This window comes from Perna viridis, chromosome 8, assembly GCF_037379345.1.
Source record: "Perna viridis isolate PV_CMFRI_1.1 ecotype Kerala chromosome 8, ASM3737934v1, whole genome shotgun sequence".
Lineage (NCBI taxonomy): Eukaryota > Metazoa > Mollusca > Bivalvia > Mytilida > Mytilidae > Perna > Perna viridis.
In genome coordinates, this window is record NC_142452.1 from 43,031,639 (window position 1) to 43,058,680 (window position 27,042).

At 30.1% G+C, this 27,042-nt stretch overlaps 1 protein-coding gene and 1 long non-coding RNA gene across 5 annotated transcripts in view; one reads left to right on the forward strand and one right to left on the reverse strand.

Moving 5' to 3' along the window:
* LOC148610620 (myelin regulatory factor-like) overlaps nt 1-27,042 on the forward strand; it is a 105,745-nt gene that overhangs the window by 52,440 nt on the left and 26,263 nt on the right. For 2 of the 4 annotated variants that reach the window (XM_088595830.1, XM_088595832.1), the window contains 3 exons: nt 8,506-8,709; nt 13,352-13,431; nt 25,076-25,298. In XM_088595830.1, coding sequence (XP_088451956.1) covers nt 8,506-8,709; nt 13,352-13,431; nt 25,076-25,298 — 507 coding nt within the window. Of the gene's footprint in view, nt 1-6,444; nt 6,655-8,505; nt 8,710-13,351; nt 13,432-25,075; nt 25,299-27,042 lie in introns of those variants that run through there. The other 2 variants (XM_088595831.1, XM_088595833.1) reach the window with 2 other exon arrangements.
* Nucleotides 13,372-17,385, reverse strand: LOC148610621 (uncharacterized). Its single transcript, XR_015924718.1, has 3 exons — nt 17,274-17,385; nt 14,601-14,635; nt 13,372-13,465 (listed from the first exon to the last, which is right to left on the reverse strand). It is a non-coding gene; the product is annotated as an uncharacterized LOC148610621 (long non-coding RNA).

Here is a 27,042-nt window from a genome sequence, read left to right on the forward strand (position 1 = left end):
GACTACAAATTTATGTTGATTTGGGTCCTTTCTGTAATAAAACTTGTATTTGTCTTTATTGCTCTGTTGTGAAAAATTAAATTGATTATGTAATGATAAAAGGGAGATAATTCAATTCGTCTATAGTGAACAATAAATACTCTTGCATTGTGTATAAAGGGAGGTAACTCAAGTTGATTTAGTTGCTTAAATAACCATTTTTTTTATAATTTCAACTTCATTATCATTTACATGATGAGAAGATTAATGTTTCACCACTGCCAGTACATCAAAGAGAATATCAATTAAACATCATGCACTTATAAATTTTAGTAGATTTTAGAAGAGCATTGTTAATTTAAATAATTCAATTACTGTACTTTTAGAAATTATTTATTTTTTAAATCTGTGTTATGTATCATTCAGCTGAAGAGTCATGCAAATGAGAATGCATAATACAGAGTTTTCATTTTGGAAGATTTCCGTTTAAGGATTGTTTTCTTTTGGACATGAACACCAATTATTTGAAAATACATTCTTACCAGTCTGTATAAAGTGACATTCTTAGGGACTGGCATAGCAAAATCATGGCCATTTAAGTCAGATGGTCTATTTATACATCATAGATGTTAGCCCTCCCACACGAGAGATAGACTCTCTCAAAATAGTTGTAAGATTTGTTAGAGGGTTTGGTTGATTAAAATATTTATTTTCTTTACAAATACTAAATAATTGAATTTTTACATAAAAATTTGCTTTTACTCAGAAATCTCCCACATGAGATTGTGTCAATGGAGGATACATTTGTAATCTCCCACATGAACTGTTCCAAAGATTAACGAAATGATACATACTAAATTTACACAAAATGCACTACACAGGGATATGTATATCATCTAATTGTTTTGTTTTGTTTTTTGTTTGTTTGTTTGGTTTTTTGTTTTGTTTTGTTTTGTTTTGTTTTTTAATTATTTTTTTTTGGGGGGGAGCTTTTTTTACAGGATATTGTCAAATACATAATGGTTTTACTGTACTTTTATGAAGCTTACCAAAATTTTGTATGTTACATACAAATTTGAAAAAAAAATAAAGTGTTGTATATTTGAAATGGAAAGAAATTTTGTAAGACTCATTTAAATTTTGAAAACAGGATAGATTTTGTATCAAAGATCCCCAGTCTTTCCCCCAGAATAATTAAATTGGATACACCTTTAGATATATATATAGTCTTGTCTGATTTTTAAATGGACTTGTACTTTAAAAAACTACCATACTTAATTTTTATACCATAGCTCATTTGAAAATTATAATGATACAAATAATGAGGGGTTTTACATTACAAAATGGTACCCATAAATTCAAATGAATTTGAATTAATTGAAATTCAATATGGATACATGCATGTCATTTAGCAATACTGCACTGCAAAGTGCATAAAGTTGTGCTTTTTTATTCTTTTTTCTGCCATGCACTATAAATCAATGTGATTTTTCTGCATGGTGTGTGGTCTGTCTTTTATTCCCTTCTACATGTATTAGTAGTGGTCTATTTGTGTTGATTCATTCATTTAAAATATTTGCCACTCGGTGCAAAATGAAAATAAATCTTGCAGAAAGAGTTCAATACATAAACAATGCTATAAATATGTTCAACAATACAAATGTCTTTTAGTGCCAACTGAATATAAATGAACTGTAAAAAAGTCCAAAAACTAGGACATCACTTTGTTGTGGTTTGTTTATGTACCTGATGACATGAAAACATTAATGTTATGAATGATCACTGAAAGGGATACAACTCTATTTATCTTATTTGCCATGTGAAGGGAGATAATTCAAATGTTTCACAGTCAAGATTTTTGTTTAATTATATGTTAGTAGCTATTACCAAGTTTGTCAATTCTCAGGTTTCTTTTGAGAGATTGCAAGGTGGCAAATATTGAAACTTTCATTCATTGAAGACCAATGGGTGGTCTTGAGCTGACATTTTTCATCCTGGTAAATGTGTTGTCTCTTTGACATATTCACCATTTCCATTCACATTATACTATACAATTTATTCCTATTGTGTGTGGTGGAGATGGATACATGGTCCCTGCTAATTTACTTACAAGACCTTACATTATTTCAAAGATCACTTGTTTAGCTTTACCTTAAATTTGACTGCAAAAATAAAAATATAATTCCCAATAAATCTTGTAATCTTTTTACAATAATTAATGGATGATTGCTCTATAAATTGCTACCCATCAAAGAAAAAATGGAAAACACAAGACAAATTAAGCTGTTGAGCATGTACATGTAAGTCTATCTAAGGTGTCTCTTCAAATTCTTTTCTCAGTTTGTTTTTCAATCAAATTTGAGGTGTGTGTATAGTTGATTTTGTATTGTTTTGTTTATTTCTCTTTTTTTTTCTTTTTCTTTTCTTTCTGTCGTGTTCTTGATGTTATTTTTGTTATCACAGTTTCACATCAATTTCTGGTTATTGGAATGCCATATTTATACCAATTGATGTTATTACCAGGAACTGTGTCCTATGGATATATATATTTTTATTATGCAAACAGATACATACCTTGGGTGTCCTTTTGATGCAGACATTTTTGTCAAAGTTCATTTAATGATTGATGTGATACAAGATGAATAAAAAAACTCTGATTTCATATTGTGAACTTCTCTACATGTTCACAACAGGAATCACTTGCAGTGAAGAGAAATATTTCTATTTTTTTGGGGGGGGGAGAGATATAAGGCTTGGAGATCATTTTTTGCCATTTTATGACAGACATATTACATTTACCACAAGAACTTAAAAAAAAACTTTGCAAGATTTTTTATATTATAGCTCTGTAAAATGTTTGACTTTAAAGAAGATTTTTTTACTTTTTTATGCCTTCCAACAAATGGCATAAATATTTAGTGTTACATCTGTGATTGGTAATTTAGTTTTTTTGTTTTGTTTTTTTTTTGTGTTGTTATAACACAAAATCAAATGGTCATTTACTATGTGTACCTTGACCTTGTGGATCCTGCTTTAAGGTGACAAAATGTGTTTCTGGTCAGGTTTTATGTCACTGATTAAAATTAGACCAAACAATTGTTCAAGCAATTTAGTGTCTGAATAGGACAATTAATGGATCCTATTTAAACTAGATTGGCCTTGTTTTACCAGTATCTTATGGACATTTTTTTCTCTGTTTATCTTTTGAGTTATGACAGTAGTTCAAAGTCATTCGGACACCTTTTTGTGTAAATTTAAAACTTTTTTTTTTATTTCTTTCCTGAGTTTTCTTCAGAAAAGGGGAAAAGATTTTAAAGAAAATAGCAATTTGTAACACAATGTAACAAAAATAGATAGATAATTTTTTTTTCAAACCAAAATTTGTTTTGACCTTTGTGATAACTTTAGAGGTTATAGGTGTCTGACCATTGGTAGTGGATTTGTATAGGTCTAGTAGATGCCACTTAACATTCAATTAGCCATGCTTAGAAGTTATTACATGTACATGTATTAAAAAAAATTCCTACAGATTCTGCTATTTTTTGGTCAGTTCTTATTTTAGTGCTAGCACCTTTTTACAACTTAAAGCCAAGTTGTTTTTTTTGTTTTTGTTTAAATTCGTAAACTTTTTCTAATATCTGTATTATAAAGAAATGCCATCATACAAGCTAAATGCTTTGGATGCTAATGGATGACACAGCCACATTAATAAAAATCAAATGCTGGTACCAAATAAGACCCAATTTTCAGATATCTTACAACTACAATATTTGTGTGAGGAGTACAATGTATATGGCATATTTTTTTTTCTTTTTCTCTGTTCTGGACTGATTTTGGACCAACATCAGAAATCTTGATTTTATTAGTCCTCACACAATTTGAAAAATTTGACATCCACAAACTTCCAGATAAAGGTATGGCCTATTTTTCTATTTTCTGGACTAAATTTTGGACCAGTTTAGTCAATTTGCATTGTTTGTTAAAATGTTTTTGTATATAGCTCTTTTTTTGTGTGTGTTCTATATTTAGATTCTTGATTTCAATACCTTCTCCCGTGATTGGCTCACATTGAACTTCTTATCGCCTATGACGGGTGAATAATTTTTAATTGACGGGTTTGTTTGACCTATTGGGAGGGTTTTTGACAGTAAGTCACTATAATGTTTGGTTTGCATGCCAAACTGATATAACGCCTATCTTCTGGAAACTGTATAGTGGTCACGTCTGTAAATTGCGTCTCGGTTGTCAATGCCAAGTCCAAATATATATTTAGATATTAGCATAATTATTTTGATACGCTTCTTAATTTTTTTTTTCAAATATAGTCAGCTTTGGTACAAATTATACATTAGTTTTATCAAGTTTAGTAGGATCTGTGATTTACTCTTGAAACACTCAATTAAAATGCTATTAAGGTCCTGCATTTAACTGTCACAAAAAAATCCTAAGCATAATATGTATCATCAGGTTAATGTCTCAATACATTCTCCCATTGTTTTCACAGACTTTTATTCAATTTAACTCTTACAACTTATTGTCAAATAGATTACTGGTTTTTCCCCACCTAAAAAATACTGTGAATTCAAGGTTTTTGTATGTTTTATTATTGAGTTTCTGATTTAAAGAGCTAAGTGACTTTTTATTTTTTTGGTCCTATTTCAGCAAAAAAATGATGGTACTAATTCCATTTCCTAATGATTGATATTTTAATTTGAACCCCCTACCCCCAAAAAAATGATCTTCTTCAACAAAAGCTGTGTTTATCTTTATTCTTGTAGTCAACTTTGTGGTCTTAGTTCCTGCTGGATTGAGTTTATAAGTATGGCTCCGTCTAAAAATCATGCAAACTAATAACTTAGATGCAGGTACAGGGATTTTAGAGAGTGAGGTTCTAGGCTATAATAACATATTGGTCAAATTTTGCTCTAGATGAAATTGAAAAATTATTGTTTAAACAAAGCAGTTTCTAGCCTGTTAAACCCTCGTGTCCTCCCCCTTTTCTCCTTGGAACCACTTTTTTTTTGTGCATAAGATATACATGAATCACTAAATTTCTTCTTTAGCATGATTCCTAGAAGGGCCTGTACCTAAATGTTGAAAGCTGAAAGCTGTTTTTCTTGGTTTGTTGAGTCAATGTTCAATATTCAAATTGATATTATTTTAAAGCATCTTGCAGTGTTTTCATTAGGAACAAACTGGAAGCTAGTTAATATGCTTCAAACACCTGTCTGGCCGGTTCATCTGAAAAAAAATTACATATAATTCAATTTAGATTTAATATATTTGTCCTGTTCAAATTTTTATTTGACCTCTGGGGCAAAAAAATGATAAAAACACTGATCTTCTTTTTGTGCACTTCAGCTCTTTGTTCTGATCCTCAAGAAAATTTAGTGATTGTTCTTCAAAAGACAGTTATGGCTTTAGGTCCACCCCATTTCCAGTGGTTATGATAAGGATTTTTACAGGGGAAGGACTTTTTTTACAATTTGAATGTTTAAATTAAGATGTATAGATCTTTTTTTTATCACTTTTGCTTGTTAATGAAATTGGTTAGTTAAGTGTTTGAAAAATGTGAAATTTTCAATTTTCAAAATAGCTTTTGGCTAATTTTCTTTTTTCCAAAGTGAAAGTGGAGATCAGTAAAAATTTAACAAAATTTTTGTTTTTAAATTTAACTAACCACAAATCAGTAGAAAACCAGTTTCTAAGAGTTTTAAATGTAAAATAAACTCTAAATTTTCTTTTAATATAGTTAGATAATGGAATTACAAATATTGACTCTTAGTCTTTAAATTTCTCCACTTATAATGTAAAACCATTTTAGCTTGGGGAAATTTTAACATCTTCTGAATCAGATAAAAATTGAAGTGATGTGTAAAGATAGCTGAACAATGAAGACATCATCCTAGCACATTAGCTAGATTTAATTACCATGAATAAAATATACCCAGAACATATTTAAACCCACATTTGAAATAAATTTTAAAGCTTAAAACCTTTTAAAATTTGTTTAAAATTTCCTGTCATAATTTATAATTTCCTTTTTAAAAAATTTGCTAAGTGAAATACCAGCTATTTACCTACATTTACATTGTTAATTTACCTGTGGCGTGGTCGTTGATGTAAACAAAGTTACAAGAAGTTTTGAAGTATGTGTAGGGTTATGGTTTCATCCGGTGCTAGGCTGTACCATGACCTTTTCAATATCTTGTGCCATTCTGTGACACACCGGACAATGTCAGAACAGCGTAACGGCAGTGCCTCAGGACATCAGAAAATTGATGTGCCAAAAATATCAATAATCTTCTCCTTTAACTATCGCCTTTGTTAGTGTAGGTTTAGAAGTGTATACTTTGTCCATAGATATATCTCACCCTTGATCTCTTCACTGATCTAAGTGATAAATTTCTTACTTCAGGTATCACCAGTATTATTAAAAGATTTTTTCTCTGATGAAGCTTTTCAGTGACAGTGATAGTGTTAGGGTGTTTTGAGTGTTTCTAAGGAGACATTTTTCTGACTAAAGGAGGGAGATAGGGGCTGTTTTCGTTTTATGAAAAAGATAGATTTTATGGCAATGGGATGAGTAATTGACAATAATTGAATGGATATTTTGAGGAATAAATGGGTGAAAGATATTGGACCATTAGTAATCAATGCTCCTGGCATGTACAGGTATTTATTTTATAAATTATGTATTTTGTTTATTTGGTGGTGAGGTTAAAAAATGTATTCACTTCTGGAATAGTTCTTTTTTTCTTTTTTTTTCTTTTTTTTTTGTGGAGTGGTCAAAGCTGCTGTTTACCAGTAATATATATTTATGCTAGTGAGGGCTGTAAAATATATAATTTTTATAAATATCCAAAAGGTATTTTTTTTAAATCAGATCTGATATGGGCTTTATGTATAAATTGAAAATAATATTTTTATCTTACAGAATTTTTACTTTTTACTATACATTAAGCATTTTATATCAGATTTAATTGCATTAAAGGAGCTTCTTGAAGCCAATTACATGTCAAATTATTGTTATTGCTCAATGAAGATTTAAAATGCAGAAAATTGGTATTTTGCCAGAAATTCAATTCTATTTGTTCTACTTTTTTACCACTTTCAATTAACAATTTAGCAATTGATAATATGTGTATGCAAACAGTGAGTGTACATTTCATAATATATTGCATATTTGATTGACATTTATCTTCAGTTAGGACATAATGATATTAGTTTTAATTACATACTCTCGTTACCACATAAAAAACATCGTACAGCTAAAGAAAGGCATTATTATGTTCAATTGGCAAAAATTCGATTTTCCAGTAGTTATTTTTTCCCCGGCTCAGACTTCCTCTTTATTCATGTATAAATATTAGGCGTGTACCTTCTATTTGTCTGCAATTATGTGTTCTAGTAATGATGGCTGAATTTCTATAGAAATATAGATTTTTTTCTGTAAGGATCGTGAACCATTGAAAAAAAAAAAATAAAGTGAGCAAATTAAAGGCGGGTTTATTTTTTTATGGGTTGCTACTAGCAATACAACAGTGGATTTACCACGTTGGTTAATTGTTGTAGTATCAATATAAAATATTCATGGTGTGAAAAAAATGTATAGCTGAAGTTGTATTTAGCAAAAAATTTTTAAAATGATCCACATTACTTTGACTTTCCAGAAATTCAGAATAAAAAGGGACTGTTTGTCTTAATAGTTCAAGCTTATGCTGTAAAACACTCCCTCCTCCCCTTCCATGCACACACACACACTTTCATTCAGAAGTCTGAAAATAATAATGGAACAATTAAAGCAGGCACGGTCCATTTAAAATTTTAATTCTTCTTTCAATTGTAAAATGGACCTTACCACAACAGTTTTTTTTTTTTACTAAAAGTCAAGAAAAGTTGTGTTGCTATGACTTTCATTACCTGTTTGAGGAATTGATAAGTTGTGTGTTATGTTAGGCCATGTTGCTGGAAAGGCTGATGTACTAGCTGTTGAAGCAAAAACATTAGAACTTTCTATTTGGGGGCCAGTTTTGGTCATTGTTGTGTCCATCCTTACCTATTCATGGAGGCATTTTTAGGAGTAAATTTTTTTCACATGGATTCCAGCTCCTCCTGTCTTGATAAATTTACTGTATTTCCATGAATCCAAGAAATAAAAACATGGACATTAGAACATCAAGATCTCTCAAAATTGATAATATTTATTCCCTTTCTGAATGAAATACACTCTGCTGAAATGAGGGAGAGTATTAAAATGCACATATGTTTAAAAGTGGGAGTAAGACAAGGTGATTTATTTAAGAGTAATAAAAACAAGACAAAATATTATGTAGTTTGGAAAATTTAGAATTCATTTGCAGACTTTAAATGGAAGCAAAAAAAATTTGGAGGATCTACAAATTATTCAACTCAGAAGTAGAGAATTGTTCTCATCTCAGCATTTAATCCCCATATGTACATGTACATGTATGTAAAATGTATCTAGAAAATATGTTGAACAAATGTATTTTTCTTTTTTTTCAGGTGCCTGCCTGAAGACACTATACCCGCCATAGCATTCAATCGACCGATACAATCATTACCCAGTCATCAACCACATCATATAAGTCAGGTGATTCCACATACCTCGTCACCGCCACAAGTACCAACGACAAACTACGGTCACATGAGAAACCATGCCATCTTGAATGGCCAAAATCATTGCTATGACAACCCTGCTATGCACCCGTAAGTCATTAATTTACCCCTTTTCTTGTACAGCGGTGTTGGTTTACCAAAGGTCAATGTCGAAGATCATGCACATGAATAAGTCACGTAGCTCAGCCGGTGATTCCACAAAAATTAGCCGGTAAATTTGGAAGATATGGTTATTAATCTAGAAGCATCTGTAACAATTATTCTTGACCATTGGTTTTCTAGTTGCCTTTTTTGTCATGTTCAAACGCTTGTGCAACATAAGATTGACTAACTATAGTACGAAGATTAGTTGCATTTTTTTATTAAAAATTAACCCTGGAAAACACGAGGGCCTCCATCACGTGGCAAGCTAGTCTCATAGGCCTCTTTGGTTATTGAAATGCATGTAAGACAACGCGCCTTTTTTGGAGGCTATAGAACGTAGCGCATGGCAACTCGAAAGAAAATATTCGGTCAGTGTTATTAAAGTTATCTACAGGCTAATTTTCAACACTGGACAATTAGACTTGAGTATTTGAACAAAACCTGTCAAACTATTTAACTAGCATACAAAACAAGAAATATGTTGTATGAAATGTAAGAACTGGTAAAAATAGAAAAGAAAATTATCCCTGTCCCCCATTCACCCCTCGGCATGGTTCAGTTTTCAGAACGTGTCAATATCAGAATTAAGCCTTTGTTGTAGCATTAAATAAACCGATACAGATTTTTTGTAAAGATTATTGTACAACCTACGTGATTTTTTGCCATGTGACCGTCGGGAACAATTATGTAGGGTGTCTCGTTTAAAAAAAAAATGGATTGGGACGTATTCAAGAATATCTTTTCTGGTTTAACGTCAAGGTAGAGAAAATTTAAACTGTTTTTATATTCTAATGTGCAAAATTAAAACATTTGACAAATTTTATACAAATAATTTCATCTGTCTGCAATTAAATGACCATTTCAACATGATTCTACTGCATGTCTGCTATAATGTTTTCACTACTTCATGTTAAAAACACTCAAATGGCGTCAGGTTCATTCCTTTAAATAGAAAAAGATAATTAATTATGATAATGGTAATTTGTTCGTTCGAGTGAACTGACTTAAACTAATTTTCACACTTCGGAACAATTCAAGAATGTCTCATGATAATATTGAAGTTATCACCACACATCGCACAATGTTATGAAATTTTATATTTTAGTTTAATCTCCAAACAAAAAGTTTTAAATTGGTGTCTTCGAAATGAAAACAAGTGTGAAATATTAGACAATTTAAACAGACCTGGTCGTTGTAATACGTCCACGGTATTTTTTACTAAATTTATGTTTCCCTGTGGTACGGATTGTTCCTCTAACGCCTTTTTCCAACAATGGAGTATATACACAAGGTGTTACCGCCCAGCACAGTAAGAAATTTATTTTTCATTTTAACTGGTAATTAAGCAAGTGTCACAGCGACTTACGCTATTTGAAACATTTATCATCATTTTTTATTTCATAAGGGACAAAAAAAAACCTGATATCGGAATTTTAATCAAGGATTACCATATTTGTTTTCTCAAATCAGGAAAATCATGCATTATTGGCAACAACTGTTACTCTGTTCCATTCTTCTCTGATTGATCCATTTTGAAACGACCTATTTTTCTTTATATATTAAGTTTTCCATTGGTTCAGATATAAATTTCATTCTTCACGTCATGTTTTCAATTTAATCTCAATTCAAATTTAATCAAGTGAAATTCGTGTTTTTGGTTTGCAAACAGTTTATTATTATTTTCCGATTCTTAAAGTTTTTTTTCATATGTAAATTTTGTTTTACTGCAGGAATTAAGATAATTACAATATGTTTACTTTTCTCTTACCTGTGAAGCGATGAAGTTTGAATAAATACCTGACAGATATATTTGATTCTGACAAAATTCAAATATTTATGATTTGTTTGTTTCAGTTATGAATCTGATATGTTTCTATTCAAATTGAAGCTTTTCTATTATAGGTATTTTGAAATAACATATGTTTGTTTTTTGGATAATTTATTTATACGAAATGGATTTGACTGATTAAAATCGATTCGTGAAAGTTCATACCAGAATTATTATCTCTTTTAGACCAAAATACTTATTACAATATTTGTAAGTGACTCCTTTTTATTTGTGAAAAAGATATTTAGGTACAATTTTCCTGACAGACCTATTACTAAGAATTTGTATTTTACTTTTTAAAAGTTATTTTAAAGTCAAATATATGTTCAAAAATGATAAATATATTGTTTCACGTGTTTTGTCTTGCAGAATTTTCTTTAACTTATAATTTGATTTAATTTTTTTTAATGAAGGAATATTTTGTTTTGCAATAATTTTTGTCTTCACATTTTTTTTAAAAATATTTATCTATAACGATAACTTAATTTTCAGTCAATTTTCAATTGACCCAATATTTTTCAAAGAACACGATGACCTAGTGTAATTCTGATAATTTATTTAATGTCAATTAATTAGTCGTTAAGTGGGATAGATATTGATCTCAATCTATCTTTAATGTGACACTGCTTATCATAGAGTATCTTTACTTTCCCCAGGTATACAAATGTACTTACAGCTAAATATTTAAAGTATGCTAGTTTAAGTGTTGTTATATGCCTTTTGTTTACTTGAAGAGAATAAAGTACTGGTAGATTTTATTTCTTAATTCTGTGTAAATAAATAATATTTAAAATGTGTAAAGTTTTTTTCATTCATGAACTTTGTAGTAAAAAAAATGTCTATGTAATTTAATGTAAACTGTGAAATTTTCACACTCTTTTTTTTGTCATGGTTTTTGCAATCAGTTTACTTTTGCACAGTTTGAAAGTCATGATTGTTTCTAAAATCATATTATAATGTTCTTTAAAAAAAGAATATTCCCAATTGTTTTATATACATGTCTTTTTTTATGCAAATAACAAAACTATGACTGCCGCAGAATTTTCACGGATAATAATACACATTTGTTCTTAAAACTTCTTCAGACTATTGCCTTTTCCCACTTTTATTTTTATTTATCTTGGTAGCAACCAGTACAGAATCAGAGTAAAATATTAACACATTCAGTTTCAAAAATATGATAATAAATATAGAACAAGGAAGGTAATTACTTTTATTTTGAGCAATATTGAAAGAAAGATAATTAGTTTAGCATAATATATTTTGAGCAATATTGATTATTTTATTTGATAAAAATAGAATTCTTTTGTTTAATTTTTTAATTTATTACACATATTTTTCAGTAGAATTTGTCATAGTTTTATTCAGATTTGAGTTATCAATACATACTGTAACTTTCGTGGTGAGTAACAATAAAAAAGATAAACTGTTAAAAATTACAGTACTTGTAAATTAATGACAAAATCCTGTGAAAGTACTTTTATTCATGGATTAGAGAAGAAACACAAGTTTGTGGGTTCTTGAATTTGTGGTGTTGAAGTTTTCAGTAAACACAACTATGGAAATCTCCTAATTGTTGGGAACCAAATTTCATGGTTTGACCAACCCACGAAAACCGTAAAAATTGGTACTACACAGACAATAGTTAGTTTTGAGTTATATGATAGAACAATGTAAAATTGAATTTTTGGAATTCATAGATAGACGGAACAACAAAAAACATCCACTTAATTAGGGAAGCAACAAAATTACTGAACAAATAATCCAATTCATAATCTCATAATCAAATCAAGTCCAAAATAAATCTGGCAAAATAGATATTACACCACCAGAGAAGCTGGTACCGCAATGGTCCTGACATGGTACAGGTATTTCAAACAAAATAGTGGGTTAAATCTAGGTTTGGAGTGCACTTAACCTCCCTCTTCCATTGTGGCATGAATATGCCAGTGGTGATTAAATAGCATTTGTATGCTATTGCATCATAATCGGTAAATCAGCGATCACATCAGCACAAAGAACAATTTACAAAAAACAATCTTTACTCATTATTTTAATTATTTTAGAAGACACTGAGTAAAAAACTAGGATAGTGAACGTAAGATTGAATGAAATTATAGAATAATTTTATAGTACCTTTTAGAGAAGGCTGTTTACGATTATATCTTGGGGATATCGAAATTTCCCATAGGGAGACAATAAGGGCGTTATTGGTAGCAATCATCTGTGTAGAGGTACATTCTTTAATTTGAAGCTTTTGTGCCTCTGCAAAGCCCAGTATAAGTTCTACCCTTTTCAGTAATATAGTTCTGTACATCAGAAAGCCTCCCTTATTGCTTATCTCATGTTAGAATTTTTTTACATCCTAAATAGCAGAGATTATAACCTTCCAAATTGATACAATATACTAAAACTGAAAGAAGTTCTTATTTCTGTGAACTGGAATATTAGCACCTTCCAAATTGATACAATATACTAAAACTGAAAGAAGTTCTTATTTCTGTGAACTGGAATATTAGCTTTATTTTTTGATGGACATTTTATTCTGCTGTCTGTATGTCTATTATAGAATAATTTAAAAATATTTAGATAAAAAAAATATTTTTGGTATATATCTGAGGAAATCCATGAAGTGAGACTTTTTTTATGAAACCCAGGCAAGGCATCATGTTCTTGAGAATTCATATAAATTTTACTCTATTGTTGTTTTGCTTGATTTAAATTTCTGTAAATTTTTTTTTACTTTTGTTATAATTTCAGAACCTTACCTGATAGTCCACCAGACTCAGAGCCTTACTCACCACCAGATGGTCATCATAACCATATAGTGACTTCACAAGGTAAGAAAATCACCACCAAATGGTCACCACAACCCTATAATTACTTCACAAGGTAAGTAATTTGCCAACAGGTGGTCACCATAGCCCTATAATTACTTCACAAGGTAAGTAATTTACCACTAGATGGTCACCATAACCCTACAGTGACTTTACAAGGTTAAATACTCACCTTTAAGTGGTCACCATGACCCTATAGTTAATTTACAAGAAAAGATACCCACCATTTAATACTATACTTTCATCATTAAGTAAATTTCATTTTTCACAACAAGAAAGTCTTTTCTCTAAGAAGGTACTCATCACACAACTAACAAGTCATCAGAATTCAATTGATTTGATAAGATAGACCTAAGGTAAGGGACACAACTCTTACAAATCATTGGAACGTTTGTATTCAGTATTTTACATCAAGTCATGTAAGTATCAAAGTAAGTTGGATTTATTACATTGTTTTTCAAATGAAATCTTGATAGGCTTTTGTGAAATTGAATATGATACAAACATATCTATGATTTTTAGAGTGATGTCCCTTACCTTAGGTCTACCTCCTTAACAAGTAAAGGTACACCCCTAAATCATTACAAAAACCTTAAGGTTGTTTCTTAGAGTAAATATAACTCACCATTACTGTTACTCAACTAGAATTACTCAGATGATGTTGTGATTTCTTTTTTTTTTCAAAAGACATTCTACTCACCATTGAATTTATACCCTTGTGGAACTTTGGAACTTCTTCAAAAGTCAAAGTATTCACCAACAAATGTTTAATTTATCCCTTAAAGGTCCTTGACACAGTAAGATTCTTGATATTCAATTAGCACTGATTTATTATTTTACTCTATGTGGTGAGAAACCAAGTGTTTAGTTACACATTTAGAGTTTTGTATAAATATTTCCCTTCTGAAGAGTTATCTCCCTTAAGAAGCAGTTATTTTTTAAAAGACTAAAGTTATCAATAATTTGTCTGTTTTATACGTCTCCTGTACCCACAAGGAAAAAAAACAATTCAAAAATCAAGGTTTTTTATTATATGAATGGGTCACAAGAAAGCAATATTAAGTCATTTTTTCTACCAGAGAAAGATAACTCTTGTACAGGGGAAATAACTGTGTAATGTGAAACTAGGGAATCACAAGGTATGTACAGTTTACTCTCCTTATGACACTTACATTTGTTTCTTTAGTAGTGACCACAATCATGCAACCTGGGAAAAAACACATAAAATGTATTTTTCTAAAATGCCATTTTTATATTTTTCTTTTTACCTTAGTGATCTTAAAAAAATTTTAGAAGGCAATGAATAGTTTTAATATAAGAACCCATTGCAATTATCAGAAATTCATCAAATATTTAAAGTGACCAATACACAAAGCCTTATTGTTGTCCAAGGTCAGCAAAATGATTGATAGGGCCATAGTAAATATTTGGATAGGGCTTTTTTCTGTGCAAAAATAGGGTGTATTTAAAAACTGGATGATGATTTGAAAGAAAAAAAACCTTGTCTTGAATAAATAAATAATTCTAACTGATGTCAAGGATGAAATATTGGACATGTAATCTGGATTTCGTGACTTTATGGTTTTAAATCAATTAGCATGATCTATATATCTGTTATTCTTTAGTGCAAGGTAGGTTTTTTTCCATATTTTTTTTTAATTTTCACAAAAGAGGCAGTGTATTTATGTTAAATATTTTGCATCTAAATTTTTTGTTTCCAGATAATGATTTCTGAAATGATATGAAAATTGTCTTCGTTTGAATGTATTCAGTTCAGTTTAACTTAAGTCAGTTTTGTTACTGTATATATTGTGCATTAAAGGGCAATTTGTCTTATAAACATGGCAATTTGTAAAGCAAAAAAATATCTTCTTCCCGTAAAGAATATATATAGCTGGTATTGTACTGTAATATTACAATATTAATTATGTTAAAAAATTTAGCTAAAGAACTTTCAGTTTTTTAGCAAAGATGAGACTCAAAACATTCAAATACAAAAAAAAAAATATCATTTTTATTGATAAATTTAAACTTTAGTTCAAATCCTGTGTCCATTAAAGTTTACAACTTTCACATTTTTAAACAACCATACACAGCCATTGACCATGTATGTGGTCAGTAATTCATGTCATGTGATTTCATTTACAGTAAAACCTGACTAAATTGAACCCTTTGGGACAGATAGAGTTTTTTTTAGCATAGAAAATGTCTATTTACAAAGGTTTAATATGTATTGAAAATAAACTATAGGAACTTCAGAAGAAATCTGGTTTAGACAGGTTCAAAATGTTATGAAAATTAAATGTAGGAACTTCAGGAGGAAACTGGTTTAGACAGGTTTTAAGTGTAATAAATATTAAATGTAGGAACTTTAGGAAGAATTTGGGTTAGACAGGTTTAAAATTTAATGAAAATTAAATGTAGGAACTTCATACTGAATTTGGTTTAGACAGGTTTAAAATGTATTGAAAATTAGCTGTAGGTACATCATTTATTTCAAAGATTTTGAAATGGGTTACCATGGAAGTTAAGAATATTTTCACACTTTTTTTCTTTTTTTTTTTTTTTAGGTTTTTTTGCACTGGGGCATAAAGGAAGATTTCTGATTTATTCAATAGTTTTATGATTAAAACAGGTTTTATTCTATTTGGTTCTGTTTAATTGGGTGACCTTTGACATTTTTGTAAAGTGTCAATTTCCAAAGTTATTTCTTATTAATAAACAATAATAAAAATCACTTTTAGATAACCAATCTAAACAATAAAAGATAATTAAACTTGATTTTTTAATTGAATTTGAATGGTACTTGGTTGCATCCATCTTTCACTGCAAGGCACAAGTGGTGTTGAGATAAAATGGCTGCAATGTTAGAATGGACCCAAAATGAACTGCAAAGAATTTTATAAGTTATAAAGACATAAAAGTTGATTAAGTTTTTTGAAGTCTTCTTTTTTTACTCAGATTTCTGCGTGAGATAAGATGACACCTCAATAAAAGATTCAAATTGTTGACTCTTGCTATTGTTTTTGCTGTAAAGTAGTTAACAAAGAGTTTTTTTAATGTTTTGACATATTAAAGGATTTTATTATACCTTATGTTAACTGTCAGTTATCAGATCGTAGAATGTATTTATCGTGTCTTTAGTCTGAAAATTATACCATATGTACTATTAACATATTTTTGCTCTGTGGTTAAGAAAAGAATGATTTAGCTTTTTTTTTTCTCCATTTGAAATAATAATTGACATGACCCAAAAGTCCAAAATAATACTCAGATTTTATTGAGTTGAAAATTATACATGTATACAATATTTTCGAAGCTAAGAACCTTATATATTGTTAAAGCATTTTATTTTGGAAAAAAAATGGGGAAGACATTTTCATTTGATTATGTGCAGGCACAGACATCCTTTTAAGGGGGAGGGTCAAATGTTTACCTTATTATGTGGAGGCATAAGCATTTTATTCAAGAAAAAAAGGGGGAGGGTTAAATTTTCATTTAATTATGTGGAGACATATGTATTTATACATAAGGAAGCTTAAGTTTCTTAATATATTTTTAGAATTACACCTCTGCATACTAACTCGAAATTCATGATAAAAAATTCTGGTAAGAGTTCATTGCTGGTCAAGTCAATATTTCCACAAACAGTAAATTTGAGTACATGCCAATATTGGTTGGTAAATACCAAAATACCTTTCCAAATGTAGAGTTACGATATTTTGGTTGAATTCTAAAGAAAAAGCGAGGACTAACCTCTTTTGAGAGAAAATTCAAGATCAGAGATATGAATTTTACCTCTTTTCAAAGAGAGTTAAAATTACAAAAAGAAATAAAAAACTAACCATTTTTAGAAAACTCCGTATGTCCCGAATTTAATATTTCCCATAATAAGAAAAGTCTGAATGTTAACAACTAATAACAAACAGGGAATGATTTTACTGAGCGAGATATTGTGTATTTAAGCTCAGACCTGTACCACATTGTCATATTTTCTATCAGATTGGTACACATTGAAATTGTAATGGTATATGGGATATCTATTGATATGGGGATGGCGGGGATATTTACCGACTGGTCAATTTCCAACATGTAAATAAATGTCTAATTAAATCTCGATTAAAGTTCAAATTGTAACTGGTATGAAATGGGCATTCAGGGTACTAAATATTATGTCTAAAATTAAACTGTAAAGGTGAACGACTGCAAAATTTTGCACATTTTGAAACAGGTCAATGCAAATATGAGCAGATGACACAAAGTGGTACATTTTAAACAATATATTTGTTTAAAATTTGTTAAAAAATGCATCAGAAAAAGATTATGTTGTCTTCACTATGTGTAGAATAAACCTAGATTGTAGTAAACTGATTTAATCTATTTAACCTAGGGGCTGGTTGGTCCCGTAACTGTCTGATACGGTTTTTAGATCTACGTTTTGACTGAGTGGTACATAAAAGCATTTTATAACCTGCAAGAATCGTAACTTTTGTAAAGAAAGCTCGGACTTCTCAGTGCCTTCCTGTTGTTTACCCCATGTCCTCTTGGAGAAAAATTAAGTTGTAGTTATGCGATCTTGATGTCACTTAACAATAAATCCATCAACTTTTTCGGCTGCATAAATTTTGCAATTTGGACATCTTCTATATACAATTTTACATTGCTAATTTTTAACCCTTATGCTATTTTCTGAAAAGTAGATGGGGTTGCCGGCAAATTTCGGATGCTTAAGGATGTAGATGCTGTTGATATGAATTCAATTTAGAAGATTTTGTTGGAAGATTAAGTTATATGAATCAATTTTGTGATGACACTTTATGTCATATTTTTACGAGGTGGTTAAAATGGATGGATGACTGTTAATTGTGAAATTCTGAAGAATTCAATTTTTAGCTGATTTTTTCCTACATTAATCACACCTGTTAATGCAAAACGACATTTAAATGACAAAATTCAAGGCACTCTTACATAGGCATTCAGATTTGGGTAAGTGCTTATACTTAATATCTCAATTATTTTTTCTTGTGAATAATAATTTGTTTTTCTTGCGTTAATTGCATTGAAATTTTTTTATCCAATTTTCTGTGGTGAATTTTTTTTTACAAAATACAAGTTTTATTTGTCTTTGGGTGACTTTTTATCAAATCTATTTTTTGGAAAGAGAAGACAAGACAACTAGCAGACGGCCCATTGTATGATGTCTTCTGCTATGCAGATGTGAATAACAATTTATTGATGATGTTATCAACAAGTAAATGTATCTTTTATTGAAATAACATCCAATAATTTTTCAATAAAAGTATTCTATTTATTAATTTTAACCAAGATTTTAAGTGATTTTGAGAAATTTAAGACTTGACACAGTCAATTTGCTCAGCATAAAGTAGAAACAACCCGTGTGTCAATATAACATGAAATGCTTTGAAAATTGAAAACATTTTTATCGAAACAATTTTGGTTGGAGAGTTTTACTTCTTTAGTTGTTCCAGATTATCAAATGCCCGTGGAATTAAAAATTTTGAATCCCGTCTGAAATCAACTGGTTGTAACTGATTACCATAAATATTTAACTAACTTCTATAGCATGTTGTCCTGATAATTACTCAGTGTATCAATACTAACACGGAGACAAGATGGAGATGTATGAACACCCAGGTACCGTATTATATTGTGTTCTTTTGTTTTTTTTATTTAATCGACTTATAAGTATCTATTGAAATTCGTAATAAAAAATCTCATGCTTTTATTCAACAAAATTTAAAATGGTAGCTTAGGTTTCTTTTTTGTTATTTAAATATGCTTTGATTTGCATATGCATTAGTTGATAGAGGCAAAAATGGATTTTTTTTCTTCAGTTTAGTTTTAACCCTGACTGAAATTTTGAAAAGTTGAATATACAGGATAAGCCATATGCAGTGGATCTATAATGTTATGCTATTTAGCAGTAATTTTGTACCTGAAATCAAAATACTTAAAATGATTAGTTTTATGAATTGTTTCTGATCGCTTGCAACTGTGGTTTGGTGAAGGTCACTTGCTTGGCTGCTTTAAAAAAAACTTTGCTGTGGCTCAAGCCACGAAATTTCATGTTAATAGGTTTGTTTGAGCCACCTTTGGGGTTTACTTTGCATTGAAGCATGTGATAGATTTATGATAAATACGCTAATTTGATATTTCCATGAAGAAATCTTTTTGGTGAAACTCAAATAATATTTTAATAAAGGTATATCTGCCAGTAAGGCCAAAATAGAATAAAGTATCCTAAATTCTCATCCACTCCAGACACTTTTTTGTCCAATTTAGGGCAATTTTTTTTCAAAATGATAGCATTTTTCACTGAAATCGGAAAAAAAATAAAAAATAAATTTTGCACACCCACCCCAAAATTTTAACAAAACTGGATGAGAATCTAGGATTTTTTCTATTACAGCCAAAGGTCAAGTTCTTTTTAACTAAGTGGAAATATGCTTCAATCCCTATTAGTTGTTGAGAAATCAGTGGACCAATATATTTGCGATAGATTAATTTAATTATATATAAAATATTTCCCTTTAGAAATGTTCAAACATAGAACCTTTTTCATAAGAAAATGAAATAATTTCATGTTTTTATGCTGAATATTTTTTTTTTTAAGAAACTTTATACATGTACCGTACAGGATTTACTTGAGCAATTTCTTCAACAATTTAATAATGCCTTAAAAAAAATCCCACAAAATTTTTAATTCTTAAATTACCATATTTTAAACAGTAATCCATTAAATGATTGATGTGAAGAAAAAAATGTGAAATTAAACACCGGTTATAACCATATAGAAAAAAAAATTAATTGAGTTTGAAACATAAGTGCAGTTGAATTTTAAAAGATTGAAATATAGAGGTTAAAACCCTTTTATTCCAAATAAAAAGGCTATGATTCATGATAAGTGTCATGGGATATTTTTGGATATTTTTTTCAAATATGATATTATGTGAAATTTAAGATCTTTGTAAGAAAAACTACTTGAGAGAAAAAGAGTCTTTGTGGTTTGAAATTTGATAGTATGTACATCTTTTCAATTTTGTGTTGAAAAAATTGAGACGTTACAAGTTTTTGAGCGTTATATCTGTTACAGTGTAAATTGGCAATATTTGAATTGAAGTTTTTGAATTTGTGTGTTTATACAAGAGGTGGTATATAGTTCATAAGGCCAGTCATCTTATTAAAAAAAAATTCTATTACACCTGCTTCTTGTAAAAAAATGAATTTAATAGGTGTATGTGCATTTATTAAAATTCATATATAAAAATAAATTGTAAATTTGAATTCAATCCTATCTTTATTAGAGAAAATAACATCAATTTTATTTGTAATTAGACAAAAATACATTTTGAATATTTCTATAGTTCTCTTATTTTAATGGAATCTTTTTAGTGACCAATAATTCCTAGTATTTTTAATAAATGATTTTAAAACAGGGCTTTGCTCACTTGTCAAACACATATTAATAATAATTTAAAGAATCAGTAAATAGTCTTTAGTTCCTTTGGGGTTGGTAAAATGGTAGGCTGTCTCTTGTAACTCTAACAAACAGCTCTTGTACAAATTTCAGACTTAAATACAAAAATGAAAATACACATGTACATATTATGAAATGATAGAAAACACATGTTTAAAGTACAAACACAGGATACTACTTTCATATAAACTTGACATAAGTTTAGAAAGTCATTCATCAGTACAGCTAATCAATGAAAATTGATCAGTTTTATAAAAACTTCGTGAAAAAATACTAAATTAATCAATTCTTTTATCCAGACTAAAAAACCTGTAGGCTTTTTGCATCTCTCTTTGTTGTAGCTCTGAGACCTGAGTATGTTGACTTACAAATAGAATGGTTTTATTTACATATACTTTCATTCAAAAGTCTATAAATTTAAAATTCTGTGGTACATTTTGAGGAAATGTCATCGTAAATTATCTGTCTGGCGATTTCCTTACTCCTGCTTCATGTACATCTTCGTACCTGGTGAAACGTCTCGCTAATTATAGTGAACAAGTGTAACTGATGGGTTTTAACTAATACCTGACAACCTTGTCGTTAGAAACTTAATCATGGTGTTATATCTTAAAGGTTTGTGTATTTATTTATGTTTTCTTTTCTAAGTTTTATCCGATTATTGTTGAGTTTAATACCTGTTTCTTTTGAAATTTACGATCTTTATTTTTCTTTTTGAATTGCTTGTATTTTTTTGGTCTTTGTTTTGTTTTTTTTTTTTAGGGGGGGAGGGACGTTTAGCAGTGTAGATTTCTATTCATTGAATACATACTGGTAATTATCTTTCTGGTAAATAAACTTCAATGTTTATTTCAATATGTAAATGAAGCATGCTCTACCAGGTTTCAAGTACTAAATTATATATTGATAACAATATCTGCATAAAAAATATGCACATAATGAATGGAATTTTGTAAAGAAAAAAAAGTAACATTTTGAAAGCATTGAGAAATGATCCTTTTTTTTCAATGATTGTAAGATTGAAATAATTTGGTCTTTGTATTGGTTCAAAAGAAAAACGATTATCTCTCGTCAAACAGGGTTGATAGCTATCCTTTCATTTAGTTTAGAGTGGAAAGATCTGTATCAAAATTGGATCGGGGAATGAATCGTTAGGAGTCTTGTTAACTTTGACCAATTCTTTCAACCACTTTGTCTTATTGGTATAGTTCTATTGAATATGTGTCAGATCGTACCAAGCTCTGCTTTACCAATGTCTCGACCTCACACACGATCCCTTTCTTGGCCATTACTGTTTAATTACATTGTCAATAGTTCAGAGGACAATGAACTGTTTTTATATTTTTATAAAACTTTGTTTAAAACTACATGTGATTTTTGGAAGTTTAAATATAGATCAAATTACAGTACACAAAATACTGAATTTTGCAATCAGTGTCATAAGGTTTGAACAAAGCCTCTTCTTCATTGGATGAGGTTGTCTAATTACAAAAATAATCATATGGTATTTGCCGAAAATGGAAAGTTAACCTGATCCTCCCTGCATTCGTGGAAGGAAAATAATAAATCTGGCACTATAAATGCCACACCTGAGCTCTGGATATTTTCTGCTTTTTAAACTTGTTATTTGACTCAAGCTTAATAAACAAGATTTAAAACACACACTCAGTTAAATGACAGGAATAAAAAGCCTTGAGTTTGGCCCGTGCCCGAGAAATGAGCAACCATCGTGATTATTTCAAACAAAGTTTTAAGATGAAAAAGATCTATGGTAAGTGCTAAATGTAATTAATATAAAGATCAAGCGTGCTGTCAAATTTTCTACTTCAGATAGAATTATCTAAAGATATTAACTTTGAGTAAAAGAAATAGATATTTAAATTAAATATTTCTTTGAAATCAAGCAGAGCCATAAATTTTTAATTTTATGCTTGAATCTACATGAATAATTTCTTAACACGCTTCCAGTCACTTCTCTTAAGTGAATTTTTCAAAATTAATTTTTCAACATTATTTTGTGCTTTTGATTTTCATATTTGTCGGGTTTGATATCAATGCAATTTTTAAATAATTTGCAAGATATCAAAAAAAGAGAAATTAGCTTTGTTGATGTTATCTATTCCATCTGATTTTGGATCTCCCATTTCTACCACCCTGTTCTAGTTCCTGTTCGAAAAATATTGCAGGACTGAAATCAAAATCTTTACTTTTGTACCAGTCCACATAAAATTCAGACACTTCCAATGGTAGAGTGATTCATGGTGAAGAAAAACTTACCAAACAAAAGATACTTTTTCAGTCTACTTATACTATACTTACACATAACAACAATCTTTTCTGCATTCAGATCTGCACTTTTTAGAAAATCGCACATTCATCTCCCACTAATATGAAGCCAAATCAAGAAAGATAACTCTTGCAAAGTACAAATTTCATGTACAATCTATATAATTTTTATCTCAAATGCGCAACAACCTAATTACAAACTTTATTTGATCAGTAACTGTCTCTGAACAAGAAATAAAACTGAATTTTGTGGGTTTTTGACATGCATGAATCACCTTCTGTCTGATTTTTAGAAAGGCTGGTACTTAATAGAAAAGATTTGTATGACTAGTGGTTGTAAATTTAATTTATTTTTTGAGAGGTTTGTTTGTCGTTTACAGTTTCTTTGTGTAATTTTCAGATGCATCTTAACTTTTAAATTTTTTATTTTTTTTTCACCAACATGAAGTCTTACATTTTGCAATATTTCTCCCATGCGAAACCAATGATTAAAAGTGCACCTTTTTCCTATGGTCCTTTTTTATTTTGGTAAAAGGGGACCAAAACACCCTATGAAATGTACCATTCAGACTTTATACATGTAAAATGCATTGAATTTTAGAAATGGCCCTTTTTCATGTTGACTTTTGGCCAATTTTGTTTTCTGTCCATGGAGTTCCTGGCAGTGCCCTAAATTCAAAAATACAAATCTTTCGAATTTTATAAATGATAATTCTTTATCTTTATACAGGTGACTTATATTCTTTATTTTTATACAGGTGACTTATATTCTTTATCTTTATACAGGTGACTTATTGCCAAATTTGATTTTTATCCAAGGAGTTTTTGCCCCTAAAACTAAATTAAAAGATGTTTTTACAGTAAAACACATCTTAATTTTATATAAATACATGTATGAGTACACTTTTTGATGAAACAACGAACCCAATGAATATTTCAAGTAGGTATCAAGATTTTATGATCGATGTCTGTAATAATCAATTTGACTAATGACTAGTTATATTTAATACAAAACACTAATAAATGAAAAATAGAAATAAAAATTGTCAGGATGGAAATACCTATATGTGTGCATATTTAATGCTGATCAATAATGTGATAGGCAAAAGTCCCTTTTCACATTTATGTAATGCAAGCCATTTTAGCAAGGAACTTAACCTACCAACACATGACAACTTGGTTGGGGTCTCATTAGGGAATGGGAGAACAGTAAACATTTTTCTTCAACACATGAACTATTTTCACTTGGGTAAGTAGCTAAATGATTGGATATTAAATTATTTTAAAGTATCTAAGTACTTACCGCAGCTCAATTAAGTCAAATATTTGAATTTGAAATATGCTGCTGACCATTGTTCCAATCGACAGTAAGCTGGAGAGTTGCTTCCCTCTGCTTTAGATTTTGAAAAATAAAGATGAAGTCAGGATTATGAAGAAGGTCTATTGCAAGCTTTGTAGAACTTCCTTTTTCTTCAGGTAAAAGACAAAAAGGGTGTTGGGAATTTCATATCCGTCAAACTTCCCAAATTAGGGGAGGGGGAGACTCCCACAAAATTAATGAAAGATTAAGAATCTCCCACGTAAAAATTTAAGATTTGTTGGAGATTTTGGTTAAATTTACTATATTTTCTGTGAGGAATACTAAATTTTTTAATATCTATTTCAAGAATTTACTTCACAGTAAAAATATCCCATATGAGACAGTGTCGATGAGGAGATTCCAAAGGTTAATAGCTACGGTATATGCGTATCTGACCAGTTCAACGTTACAGTTGCTAGTGATTAGAGGTGATTGGTTATTCACAATTGCTACCTGCAATTTGATGTCAAACTACTATCAACCAACCAATATTTATTTTGCAGAAAATAAATACGGTGTTAACCCAGCCATGCATCATATGTACCCACCGAGTCACCACCGACCTCCAGGAATACATACCAAGACGATGACACCAGGGTATAATGAGCCTCCCGTTCTTAACCATATGACACCCGCAGCAGCATCACATCCCGATCCCTCAGTCTCCACACCCATACCTCTCACTGCTTCAGGCATGAACCCACAAATGATCTCACCTTCACACAGGTAAGTAAATCCAGTAGGACACAACTCTTACAAGTCATTGAAACGTTTGTATTCACCATTTTACATCAATTTCCTGTAAGCATCAAATAACTCTGACTGATTTCATTCTGTTTTAAATGAAAGCTTGATAGGCTTTGGTGAAATTGAATATGATGCAAACATATCCTTGATTTCAAGAGTTATGTCCCTTACCCTAGGTATACCTCCTTAGTTTGTAGTAATTGTTCTTTAAAACTTATATGGTTTAATTTAATGAATAAATATCCTGGAATAAATTCCACACTTTTCCTTCCCATCTACCACAACTAAAATTCAGCATTTTAATAAGAGCAACCTTGTTTATGCATTAAGAATATTATCACCAGGAGATGATATCCCTGCTCAATGAGTGGGTGGTATGTTGTAATACCCTTGTGCATCCATCTATCCAAATTTTCGTCACAATTTTCTCAGCTCCTAATGGATGGATTTATTTCAAATTTGGTGTGTGGCTAAATATAGATGGGGCATACTTTGTAAATGATTTTGGTTGCTCCACAATATCAACTTTCAGTTTTTGCAAATTTTCACCGAATGGGTTGATATTGAAAATTGTGTCACATTTATCTTGCCTCACAATGGATGAATTCCTTTTAAATATGGTGTGTGGCTTCATTTAGATGGGGCATATGTTCGTAAGTAATTTAAATTGCTCTCTAGTATCAACTTCCTGTTGCAGTGGGGGTATGCAAAGCATGACAATGCATACAACTTCATATTGCTTATTAAAACTCCCTCTGCCCCCCCACTAAAAAAATCTGCAGAAACTAAGTCTAAGTGAACCCCTCACCCTTTTTTACTTAAATAGTTATCCCAGGAATACCACCAGTTTATTGTTAATGCAAAAAACATAATCAACAGGTGAATTGTATTTACAAGGGAAAAGATTAATTGTATGACATTTGTCAGCATTTGTCATCGAAAGTGTGAAATTTTCTTGTGAAAATAACCTACCACAAACTTGCTACCAGTTCGTGGAAGGTTCGACTATTGTCCTACACAAGAACATTCAGAGAAATTCAAGTTTTTTTATGTAATTATTCATTTTGTACATGTAATTTATTTCTTGAAGTACATGTAATTGATAACATCATCATCGTAGGAGTTGATTTAATGTGCAAACTGATTGAATTCCGGTTCTTTTAGTTTTAAACTTGTCCTAATTCTAATTAATGTAACAATTAACATGATAATTATAAAAAAAAAATATGCAAGTATTGATATCTATTAAAATCAGTTCTTGTCATATAGTTTCTTTTAATGCTGTTCAGTGAGATAAACATTTTCTTTTATTTGAAGTGGTAGGTCTTTGATTTGAATATTTATTAGGGAGCAACCATTTAACTTTTTTTTTTTTGGGGGGGGGGGGTGGGTGGGAGGGGTGGGCTTAGTCAAATTTTCTGACCTGCTTTGTTTTGTTTTTTGTTTATTATTATTTAAATGACTTGTTAATTATGTTCTCAATTCATTTAAATGAAAAAAGAAACAACATACAACACAAAATTTGACTAAGCCCCCCCCCCCCACCCCCACCCCATATTGTTCATCCTGGATTTTTTTTAACCATACATCAATGTCCTGCATATTTATTTCAGATATAATCCTAGCCCATCCCCCTTAAAAATCAAATGGTTGTTCCCTCAATGTTAACATGTATTCAGTATTTATACATTTTGTTTTAATAAATTATCATATTGTTAAAACC